At 35.0% G+C, this 12,713-nt stretch overlaps 2 protein-coding genes across 2 annotated transcripts; both read left to right on the forward strand.

Moving 5' to 3' along the window:
- The first annotated feature begins 4,997 nt into the window (after positions 1–4,997).
- On the forward strand, positions 4,998–6,465 carry LOC11406839 (putative disease resistance RPP13-like protein 1). Its single transcript, XM_024777647.2, has one exon. It carries the CDS (start codon positions 5,173–5,175, stop codon positions 6,292–6,294), a length of 1,122 nt encoding a protein of 373 aa, XP_024633415.1. The 5' UTR covers positions 4,998–5,172; the 3' UTR covers positions 6,295–6,465.
- A 2,356-nt stretch (positions 6,466–8,821) lies between these two features.
- On the forward strand, positions 8,822–9,880 carry LOC112420075 (putative disease resistance protein At3g14460). Its single transcript, XM_024778694.1, has one exon. It carries the CDS (start codon positions 8,822–8,824, stop codon positions 9,878–9,880), a length of 1,059 nt encoding a protein of 352 aa, XP_024634462.1.
- Positions 9,881–12,713: the final 2,833 nt, after the last annotated feature.

The raw sequence follows: 12,713 nt of genomic DNA on the forward strand, positions 1-12,713 counted from the left end.
TTTTGGAGAAAATATTTTCCCAATTAAGTTGTTGTGACTTGTGATTATGCGGTTTGCAAACTAGGAATAGTAGTTTGTTTCTGTCACAACTTGTTTTAAAACTTAATCTTTTAACTTATCCCCAAAATAATGGTACATTTTCTTTTTGGTTTCAAAGGTTAAACGGTCTAGTTCTTCCTTCACATCTTTAAACAAATTGTGTAACACATCTTTATTTAATTTTTTTGAAATTGAGTATAACCGTGGTACTAATCGTCATTGCACAACTGTGTCATATGGAATATAATTTAGAATACGGTTACAAATTCAAACTTGTATCTCATGGACATCGTATATTTCATTTTATGTTCCTATTCATAAATTTGAATCAGCAAAATGTTTTTTCTATACAACATAAAACATTAGACTATCAACGAGTGTATCTTGTCTGGCGCATAAGCAATAGATACTTATGAGCAACTTTAAGTCAATCAAAATCTCCTTATGTTCATCTTTTATATGATATTCAAGTGTTGATATCTTATTATCCATGCTCACAAAGGATTGTGCAAGTTGTCACAGAGGATTGTGCGACGCCCAGAACTTATGTGTTATTATATATTATAGTAAATTTTAAGATATGCATATGAAAATGATTGTTTATATAATTGTTGTTATGGAACAATTATAAGTAATATTGGCTCATGTTTTAATTTTGGTTAAATATGTTTTTTGTCCCTATAAATATACCAACTTTTCTTTTTATAGTCCCTCTAAAATTTTCAATCACTACTTTTGGTCCCTATTTTAAAGTTAATTTTAGTATTTTTTTTTCGTAATGAAATTGTGAAGAAATGTCTAGAATATTGTAAAAATATTTCCCAAAAAAATTAGAATTTTTTAACAAAACATAAATTAAATATGAATTTTTAACTGTCAAATATATAAAAATTCATATTAAATTCATGTTTTGTTATAAAATCTTTTTTTTTTTTTTTTGATAGATTCTTATAATATTATGAATTTTTCTGCAAAATTTTATATATGAGCACTTTAAAATGGGGACCAAAATTGAAGATGGAAAAAATTTTAGGGACTAAAAGTTGAAGAAAATTTTTCGAGAAACTAAAATGAAAAGTTGGTATATTTATACAAACCAAAAACATATTCAATCATTTAATTTTTAAAATTTAGATGATGTTTATTTCTTCCGATTATAAATATAATATCTTTAATATTCGTATATTTTTTATAAAATATTTATTTATTTTAACAAATATAAAACTATAAGACCCGTGCGCATCGCAAAGATCGACCGACTAGTATAATTGAATGGAGTAAAGCATATTAAATACACCTAACAATCATAACAATAAGCCACCACAAAGGAGTCATCATGTAATATGCAATTCACATGCAACCTAGAAAAGATCTACTCCTACTTGTGTATCCAATCTACATCGATTTACTGCAAGAAGATAAGTCACCTTTTCATATAAATGTTTGAAAACTGATGTTCACACATTAAAGTTGGTTGAAACACACGAGTACTTTACGAAATTACCTCCATCACCCCATCGGCAGTTAATTACCGCCAGTTTCTCTCGGCGGTGGCAGTTAACTGCCGAACTTCCATCACTCCATCGGCACTTAAGTGCCAAAGTCACCATTCAGAAACGCATCACAACAATTTTTCGCAGGTTTTGTCCATGGTGATATGATTTGAAGAAGTCCCATATCAATTTAGAATTTGATTATTTCATGGACAAGAAATTAGACTCGAAACTTTTATGGTTTTGATCAATTTAGAGAAGCCCCATATGAGCACTCCGAATTGTCAAATAAATTGTGTGAATCAATAACAGGGGTTTTGGATGCAAGTTTTAATTCAAGAAAAGCTCAAACAAACTTCAAATTTTGTGAGTTGTCAACATGAAGTGATGGAGAATAAGAAAAAATGGTGAGTTTAGTAGGAACAAGAGGAAATGGTGAGTTTGAAGAGAAACGAAAATTGAAAAATAAAATAAACAAAGAAGTCTTGAAGAAGAGAAATGGTGTTTTGGTTTAACAACCATTGAAGTTTCACTCTTTTTAACAGAAACATTAGGATCAAGTGGCTCTGAATGGTGACTTCGGCACTTAAATGCCGATGGAGTGATGGGAGTTCGACAGTTAACTGCCGATAGGGTGATGGGGTAATTTCGTAAAGTACTGGTGTGCTTCAGCCAACCTTAATGTGTGAAGAGCAGTTTTCTAAATGTTTGTATACATTCGAAACACCCTAGTGATGCCCCACCTTTCATGTAAGATCTTGCTCAATTCGGCCATTCAATTTTCATAGATTCCATGGGCCCTTTAAAATTCTAAATCTAGAAAATTGAGAATTTTCTCTAATTCTTTAACCAAATGTTTAGTATGGTCTTAAATAATTCTCTAATAGCTAAAACTATTGGATGATGTTTAGATTCCGTGGAAATTGTTTCGGAGGTCATTTTGAAAAACATTGCTATGGACAAAGTTGATATAGTTGTGAGTGGTTAATTTACATAGTAGCCATTTTTAATAATATTCTTTCTAGATTATCTTTGAAATTTTTAATGGTTTATTTGCTATGGACCCTGTTAATTTTAACTGGTTTTCTTGCCTCAACAATTATGTTTAGTTTTCTACCCTGAATATATAATTATTGTTAGTTAGTATTGGTTTGAAATTGCGAAATCTTTGAAATAAAATGCAATTATAATTGTGACTGAATATGTCGTTTGGTATCATATTCCTTGTTTTGAACGTTTTAATCGATATTGTTAGTTTTATGATGGAACATTGTTATCTGCAACGGAGAGATAATACAACATGTGAGTTAAATACTCATAGTAATTTAAGATCATAACTACTTGTTTCAACGAAGAATTAATGTAGCCTATAAATTTAGTGCTTGTAGTAACTTGAGATGGTATCATTCGTAAACAAAGAGATAGTGTGGTATATGTGCACATTGTGGAATGAGATAAACGAATAATGTGATTTATTTCTATTACTTTCAATTGTAGATGTGTTTGTAGAACTTTGTGTATGACTTATGATTGGATCATGCTAAAGATTTTATTGAAAAGTGTTATCCTTAAGGGAATTAATTATGAATGAGAGTTTTCAAAGGATGATACATTTAGTTTAAAATTCATTTTGGATTAAAACTCGCAAAATTCTTACTTTTTCTTCCACTTTGTTAATTAGGTTCTCCTGGAATTCACATATCTATGCAAACTATCATCCTTAGTGATTCACACTGAAGAGAAAGGCTCTCCTGATCTATGCAGAATTTCATCCTTGTGGTAGTTATTTATCTTTAACCGTGTTCATTATTTTATTATTTCAGTATGATGCAATTATATGAATAGGAGTTATTCTTCTCTTTTGAGTTGTACAATTGATGACATATCTTTTATACACCTCTCGTTGATATTTAGTTGACATTTCAAATGTTATGAAAATGGATGATAAGCTACTAAATTTTGATAGTTATGCATTTTATAAAGGTGTATGTGTTATAATGTATTAATCTTGCTTGGGTAAATGTATGATGAGTTAGGGTTAGCCGATGCGCCGGTCATGACCTAAAATTGAATCGTGACAATATGTTTTCCTTTTCACACTTTACACACATGCAATACTTAGCATGCATTGTTGCTCACTACTTCCTTTCTACTTCAAGCGTTGTGAATGCAATGTGTAAATGTGTATTCCCATAAATGTCTTTGAATTTTAGAGTGAGGGTTCGATTAAGTCTTTCATAAGTGAGGCAGAAAACAAATACCTTTAGATTTAATCTATGATTCAGATTTTTTTTTATTTTTAAAAAAAAATGAGAGCATCTACGCATTGCTACACTCAAGCTTTCTCCTATCTGCAAGAGATGGTTTCTGACAAGGTGCAAGCAATTAATTAGGTTAGAGTTTGTAAAAACACTACAAATCGTAGTTTTGATGTATTTTGATAGAATACTAGAATCAAATTTAGGCATTTTGAGCATAGTATAAGCTAATTTATGGCAAGTTTAGATTGCTTTATTTGGGTTTATCTATTCGCGTAAGCGCTTATCAGACTCTTTAGGAGAGCTTATGAAATCAATTTATGACATGTTTACAAAATTTTTTAGGTTATTTTCACAAACTCTCTAAATAGCCTATGAACACAACTTATAGTTTATATAAAATTAATTTGACTTTATTTTTTTAAAAGTATATGAATTTATTTTTTATTTTGTTATAGAAATAGCTTACATAAGCACGTATACAATAACCGCTTTTGTTATAAGCACTTCATTAAATTATTTATCCATCAATTTCAAATCATTTGACCAGCCAGCTTCTAGGAGTTTTACCTGCTGAGAAGTTTGCTTGTTGTTGCCCATTTTTAATTTATTTTAGCAAAAATATGAAATATAACTTTGTTTCTTACCTAACAAACAAGTCTTCTTGAGTCTACGTTTACTATCTGCACTGCCAGCCATCCAAAAACAGTACTATTATCCATTCATTCTCATGCAAGTCTTTCCTCCTTAATTGCAATCACTACTATTCTTGAATGTTCATAGCTCTTAACTTTCTTTGCAACTTACTTGCAATATCATTTACAACTTTTTTCCTTTGCTGCTTTACTTTACCAATCAGATATGGCTGCAGCTTTGGTCGCAGGTGCATGTCTCTCAGCAACTACTCAAACCATAGCAGACAAGCTAAGCTCATCAGAGTTTCGTGGTTTCATCAGAAACACCAGGTTCAATTACTCACCGCTGGCAGAATTGAAAACAACATTGTTTGCTCTTCAAGCTGTGCTGGTTGATGCAGAGCAGAAACAGTTCACTGACCTTCCTGTCAAACAATGGCTTCATGACTTGAAAGATGCAATATTTGATGCTGAAGATTTGCTTGACTTAATCAGCTACGATGCTCTGCGGTGCAAGGTGGAAAACATGCCAGTTAATCAGTTGCAGGACTTGCATTCGTCATCTATAAAGATCAATTCCAAGATGGAGAAAATGATTAAAAGGTTGCAAACTTTTGTCCAGATAAAAGATATCATTGGCTTGCAGAGAACTGTAAGTGATAGATTTTCTCGTAGAACCCCTTCAAGTTCAGTGGTAAATGAATCTGTCATTGTGGGTAGGAATGATGATAAAGATGACTCATCAATATGTTGGTATCAGACTGTGGCACCAGTAGAAATAATAATTTAGGTGTTGTTGCAATCTTGGGTATGGGAGGTGTCGGTAAAACAACCCTTGCACAACTTGTTTACAATGATGAAAAGGTTGAACACCATTTTGATCTCAAGGCCTGGGTTTATGTATCAGAGGATTTCGATGTTGTGAGAGTAACCAAGTCTCTCATTGAATCTGTTGTTAGAAATACATCATCTTCTGCTTCAAAGGTCTGGGAAAGCAATAATCTTGATATCCTTCGAGTTCAGTTAAAGAAAATCTCAAGGGAGAAGAGATTTTTGTTTGTGTTGGATGATCTATGGAATGACAATTACAATGATTGGGATGAGCTAGTAAGTCCACTCATTGATGGAAAACCTGGAAGTATGGTGATTATAACAACCCACCAACGAAAAGTTGCTGAGGTGGCACGCACATTTCCTATACATAAACTAAAACTTTTATCAAATGAAGATTGTTGGTCTTTACTCTCAAAGCATGCATTGGGAAGTGATGAGTTTCACAATAGTACAAACACAACCCTTGAAGAAATAGGCAGAAAGATTGCAAGAAAGTATGGAGGATTGCCAATAGCTGCTAAAACAATAGGAGGACTTCTACGTTCAAAGGTAGACATAACAGAGTGGACTTCAATTTTGAACAGCAACGTATGGAACTTATCAAATGATAATATTCTTCCTGCTTTGCATTTGAGTTATCAATATCTTCCCTCTCATTTGAAAAGATGTTTTGCATATTGTTCAATTTTTCCAAAGGATTTCCCACTTGATAAGAAGACATTGGTTTTGTTGTGGATGGCAGAAGGCTTCCTCGATTGTTCTCAAGAGGGAAAAATGGCAGAGGAAGTAGGTGATGACTGCTTTGCTGAATTGTTGTCCAGATCCTTAATTCAGCAATCAAATCATGTTGGTCGTGGAAAAAAGTTTTTCATGCATGACCTTGTCAACGATTTAGCTACAATCGTATCTGGAAAAAGTTGTTACAGGCTTGAATGTGGTAATGTCTCTAAAAATGTCCTCCATTTGTCATATACCCAAGAAGTGTATGACATTTTCATGAAGTTTAAAAGTTTCAACAATTTTAAATGCTTGTGAAGCTTCATGCCCATTTGCTTATGGAGAGAACAAAATTACTTATCCACCAAGGTAGTTGATGATTTGCTACCAACACTCAAAAGGTTGCGTGTGTTATCGCTGTCAAAGTATACAAATATCACCAAGCTACCTGATTAAATTGGCAATTTGGTGTAGTTGCGGTATCTAGATCTCTCTGAAGGTGAGAAAAACACAAGAAGGGGGGGGGGGGGGGGGGGGGGGTTGAATTGTGTTTTCTTTTTCTCTTCTAAAATCTTCTTCTGAAATCACTTCAGAAGCTGTTTAAGAAAGCTTCTGATGAGAAGTTCAGAATTGGATACGCAGCGGAATAAAAACAGAGTAGAGAAAGAAGAAAGAGAGACACAAGCAATTATCCTGGTTCCTTCCACAAACCGGAAGTAGTCCAGTCCCCCTTGAACTTCCAAGGAGATTTCCACTAAGAAATAATCACACAGATTACAACTGCTCAATACTACACCTAGTATGAGACTTCATAAATGCTCAAGCACGCAGGCAAGAGACTTCCTTTGCTCAAGCACTAAAGCAAGAGACTTCTATTCAAACAGAATTACAAAGAAAATTGTTTGAGTTTGAACACTTGATATACAATCAGTGGTGTTCACAATACAATGCAATTGAAAGACTCTCTAGACTTAAGAATTTCTAAGATATATCAAATTAACACAGAAATTCAAAGTGCTTTTGAGTGAAACAAATTTGGCAGAGTTTGGGCGCTTTTAACTTGTTGTATTGTCTCTTCTGATCTTCAAGTCTTCACTCCTTTATACAGAGATGTGTAGAGAGACGTTGAGATCTTTAAGCACGTCAAAAGAGTCATTGAGAAACCTTGATCAAATACCAATGATCTTTTGCCTGATTTGGATGTTGTCCTATGAAGGATCACGTTCAAATCCATTCCTATCTTGAAGGAACATTTCTGCAGGCAGAGCTGTTTTCTTGTCTTGTAGCGTAGACACAAGCAGAGTCGTGGAGGTAGTGGTTGTACACTTCGTACTTTGTCAACTCTCAATGAAGGACAAGCACCCAATGCTTTTCAAACGAACGTTGGCACTTTCCTTTAGTCTTTCGCTTTCCTAGACGAGGTTGAATCCAATAACCAGCTATTTGAAACTTTAGGTTGCATCTTCTGATGAGCTGTAGCTTCTGGTGATACACAGCTTCTGATGAACTTTGCTTCTGATGACGTCATCACTTCAGAGGCACTTTGTCTTCAGGAGCACTCCATAACTTCACACGCAGTTTTCTTCAGATGTTTTAGGCTTCTCTTCTTGTTGATATCTTTGCTCTCTTTTGTTCTTCCAAGACCTATTAAATTGATCAACTTTGTCTATGGTCCTGTACACTTGAACAAATATTAGCAATAACCAATTGAAAATTTTTAATACCTTGTTATCATCAAAACTCATTAAGATTTATTGTAAAACACATTTTGTTCCAACACTCACTTTCACTGAAATCAAAAGCTTGCCTGATACATCATGTAACCTTTATAATTTGCAGACTTTGATTTTATCAAGCTGTAGGAATCTCACTGAATTACCAGTACATATGGGAAATTTAATCAATTTATGTCACCTTGATATAAGTTCAAAAAATATGCAGGAGTTTTCCTTGGAAATTGGTGGGCTAGAAAACCTCCAAACTTTGACAGTTTTTGTAGTGGGGAAAGCATCAAGTAGGGTTAAGTATCAAAGAACTTGAGAAATTCCCACACTTACAGGGAAAACTTACTATCAAGAAACTGCATAATGTCGTTGATGCCATGGATGCAAAAGATGCCAACCTGGAAGACAGAGCAAATTGAGGAGTTAGGTCTGTTGTGGGGAAAAGAAAGTGAAGACTCGCGAAAAGTGAAAGTTGTTCTAGATATGTTGCAACCACCAATAACTCTGAAGAGCCTTCATATTGGCTTGTATGGCGGGACAAGTTTTCCAAATTGGGTCGGAAACTCTTTGTTTTATAACATGGTGTCTCTTCGCATCGATAATTGTGAATATTGCATGACACTTCCACCGCTAGGGCAGCTACCTTCTCTAAAGGACCTAAAAATATATGATATGAAGATATTGGAGAGAATTGGCTCAGAGTTCTATTGTGTCCAAGAAGGAGAAGGTTCAAATTCTTCCTTCCAACCATTTCCGTCCCTTGAGCGTATAAGATTTCAAATCATGCCAAATTGGAATGAATGGCTCCCTTTTGAAGGAAACAGCTTTGCTTTTCCATGTCTTAAAACTCTTGAGTTATATAATTGTCCAGAATTTAGGGGACATTTTCCTAGCCACCTATCTTCCATAGAAGAAATTCAAATAGAAGGTTGTGCTCGTCTATTGGAAACACCACATACTTTGCATTGGCTATCATCAATAATAAAAAAAAAATCAAAGAAGATTTAGATTCTGAAGGGTATTCTGAAAGAACTCAATCGTCGTTGCTTGTGAGCGACTCTCAAAGTCTGCTGCAAACTGTAGATACTGAAAATTGTAATATGTTCTTATTTGTTCCTAAAATGATTATGAGAAGCACTTGTCTTCTACACTCGGAGCTCTATGGTCTTCCCCTCACTACATTTCCGAAGAATGGTCTACCCACTTCATTGCAGTCACTTTGTATTGATAATTGTGAGAAGTTAGCATTCATGCCTCCTGAAACGTGGAGCAGATACACATCGCTTGAGAGTCTTATTTTATGGAGTAGCTGTGATGCACTTACATCCTTCCAACTTGATGGTTTCCCTGCACTCCGAATACTTTACATTTGTTTTTGTAGGAGTATGGATTCGGTTTTTATTTCAGAAAGTCCTCCACGTCGGTCATCAAGCCTCCGATCACTTAAAATCAAATCCCATGATTCAATTGGATTGCTTAAAGTCAAGCTTCGGATGGACACGCTCACTGCTCTTGAACAATTGACTCTAGATTGTCCCGAGTTGTTATTTTGTGAAGGAATTTGTCTACCTCCCAAATTACAATCAATTGTGATATCTTTCCAAAGAGCAACGCCGCCTGTAACAGAATGGGGTCTCCAAGGCCTGACCGCTCTTTCAAGATTGAGAATTGGAAGCGATGATGGTATATTTAACGTTTTCGTGACAGAGTATCTTTCACAGTTGAGAATACAAATGGGTGATAATATAGTTAACACCTTGATGAATCGGTATATCTCAAGATTGACAGTTGGAACGGTTGATGATATAGTTAACACCGTGCTGAACGAGTCATTGCTTCCCATCTCCCTTGTGTCTCTATCTATTGGTCATCTCTCTGAAATAAAGTCATTTGAAGGAAATGGACTTCGACACCTCTCCTCTCTCAAAAATCTTCACTTTCTTAATTGCTTGGAGCTTGAGTCATTGCCAGAAAATTGCCTCCCTTCCTCGCTGAAGTCACTTCAATTTTCGAGTTGTGTAAGACTTGAGTCATTACCAGAAGACAGCCTCCCTTCCTCTCTTAAACTACTCACTATCGAGTTTTGCCCATTGTTAGAAGAAAGGTATAAAAGGAAGGAAAATTGGTCCAAAATTTCTCACATCCCTGTCATAATAATAAACAAGCAAGTTACAATATGAAGACAAGTTGTGTTCCCGTTTCAGGTATGATTTTCTTTTACCTCACTATTCCAAATTAATTTATAGTATTCTGTATGCATTCATTTGTGTTCACAATCTAAAGACATATCTTAAGATTTTTCATATCATTTTCAACACAAAGCAAATAATCAATCTCTGCTACACATGTTTTTTTTCTTTAGACATATTGTTAGTGGTTAATTTTCTAAGGGAAAGATTTCTATATAATACTTTTTCGGTGTCCAAACTCATAACATGAACTACTCCATCCAGGACCTCTTCCTATGTTTATTGATGTAAATTAAAAATAAGAGGTCCACTGATTTCTTTGTTTATGGGACATGAAGCATCAATATATAAATGGAACAAAATACAAAGTTGATTGATTAATATGACTAAGAATCAACTTATTGATTATAGGCTCTAAATATTGCCAGATTGTTTGAGAATCAAGCTTTGGATCTAATCAAAGAAAAAAATGTGTATTTGGTCTTTGCAGGAGAGGCCTAATAAGTGGATAAAAATCCGTTCAATTGATGAATTGAAGACAAAAGTGAGGCATGTTGTCATCATGATTCTTCTTGTAAACTTGTTTTAGAGGATTCAAATGCATGGTTGCTGTTGATTGCCACAAGATTGGATTTAATTAACCAATTTTCAGTTTGTATTTTCTTATCATTTGTATGCATCTTTGTATATTCTGTGTAAACTACTTGAGCCTGTACAGATTGTAATTTTCTTTAATTCGTAGATGTAAATGAATGTTCATATGATTCAGAAATCTTCTGTTTCATTGCTTTGTTAGTATGTGCAGCTTGAAGCATAATAGATAAATGGAACAAGTTGAAGTTGATAAATAAGAATCCATGTTATTCTTGGTTCTAAATATTGGAAACTTTTTTTTTTTAAGTTAAACTAACCCACCAAAATTGACATCCGGGAGAATCAAATCTGAGACAACTCTAAAGTCTCAAGCGAACACTACCAAACGATCCCAAGTAGATCCTAAATATTGGAAACTTGTTTGTGTAACATAATAATGATTGGTGTTCCTGATGCATATCGCATAGACATACTATACTTTTTAGCTTCTTTTTTATCCTAAAAGAGAAAAATACTATTGGAATGATAGGCCTTGCCTTTCTATTGATTTTCCAATGATACATATACAATGTCAGATTCTGTGTCTATTTGCTATACAATCATGACTATTTAATGACAATTATATTCTAATAATAACAATAATATTCTAATAATGACAATGATATTCTAATAATTCTAATACACCCCCGTAGTCGAAACGGGAGGTTGACGAATGTTGAGACTATCACGAAAATCATCAAAGAGTTGCAACGGAAGTCCTTTGGTGAAGATGTCAGCGATTTGGTAACGTGAAGGGACATGTAAGACTCATACTTGGCCACGGGCGACTTTCTCACGCACAAAATGTATATCCATCTCGATGTGTTTGGTGCGTTGATGTTGGACTGGGTTGCCGGATAAATAGACAGCACTCACATTGTCACAATAAACCAAAGTGGCTGTTGTGACTGGGCAATGTAGTTCCAACAGTAAGTTTCTAATCCAACAAGATTCAGATACTACATTGGCGACTCCGCGGTACTCGGCTTCGGCACTGGACCGAGATAGGGTGTGTTGACATTTGGCAGACCATGAGATTAAATTGTCACCAAGATAAACATTAACCAGAGGTGGATCGCCTGGTATCCGGGCAACCAGCCCAATCTGCATCAGTGTAAGAAACCAATTTGCTGACAGAGGAGGGATGTAAGTGAAGGCCGAAATCAATAGTGCCATGAATATACCGAATGATACACTTCAGTGCTGACATATGTTGCGTTTTAGGGTCATGCATGAATAGGCATACCTGTTGTACTGCATAAGAGATATCAGGTCTTGTGAAAGTTAAATATTGTAGTGTTCCTGCAAGACTCCGATATTCAGTTGGGTCATGATATGGATTCCCAGAAGAGCCACTGAGTTTTGCCTTGGTGTCGACTGGAGTGGGTGATGGTTTGCAAGAGGACATGCCTGCTCGTTTTATAATCTCCTCTGCATATTTTCTTTGAGACAAGAAAAGACCACTTGTGTGTTTAGTGACAGATATTCCTAGAAAATAACTTAGAGGACCCAAATCCTTCATGGCGAATTCAGAACTAAGTTTAGACATAATAGAGTCACGAAGAGCATCAGATGAAGCAGTGAGAATTATGTCATCGACATATAGAAGGATATAAGCAGTATTAAGGCCACGATCGATGAAAAACGAATAAAGAGTGATCAGAGATGCTGTGAGAGAAACCCAATGTGGCAACATAGTTGGTGAATCTTTGGTACCAGGCACGCGGTGATTGTTTTAAACCATAGAGAGATTTCTTGAGGAGACAAACATGCTCAGGATATTGTGGATCACGGAATCCAGGAGGCTGGTGCATATACACAGTTTCGTCAAGATTTCCATGCAAAAAAACATTTTTGACATCTAGTTGATGGAGACACCATGATTTGGATATTGCAATGCTAAGTACCATGTGAATAGTGGCTGGTTTGACGACATGGCTGAAGGTTTCACCACAATCGGCACCTGATTGTTGATTAGCACCATTACCTACAAAACGAGCTTTGTATCGCTCAAAAGAACCATCAGATTTCTTCTTGTGCCTGAAAATCCACAAACTTCGAATAACATTAGCATTAGAGGGACGAGGAACTAATTCCCACGTCTTATTTTCAATAAGAGCATAATATTCGTCTTTCATGGCCATTTTCCAATTAGGATCTCGTAACGCATCAATGGGATTTGTAGGTAAAG

This window comes from Medicago truncatula, chromosome 3, assembly GCF_003473485.1.
Source record: "Medicago truncatula cultivar Jemalong A17 chromosome 3, MtrunA17r5.0-ANR, whole genome shotgun sequence".
In the NCBI taxonomy this organism is placed as follows: Eukaryota; Viridiplantae; Streptophyta; class Magnoliopsida; order Fabales; family Fabaceae; genus Medicago; species Medicago truncatula.

Bases quoted from the DNA above. Each gene is read 5' to 3' on its own strand.
- LOC11406839 (XM_024777647.2), top strand. From the start codon at position 5,173: ATGTTGGTATCAGACTGTGGCACCAGTAGAAATAATAATTTAGGTGTT.
- LOC112420075 (XM_024778694.1), top strand. From the start codon at position 8,822: ATGATTATGAGAAGCACTTGTCTTCTACACTCGGAGCTCTATGGTCTT.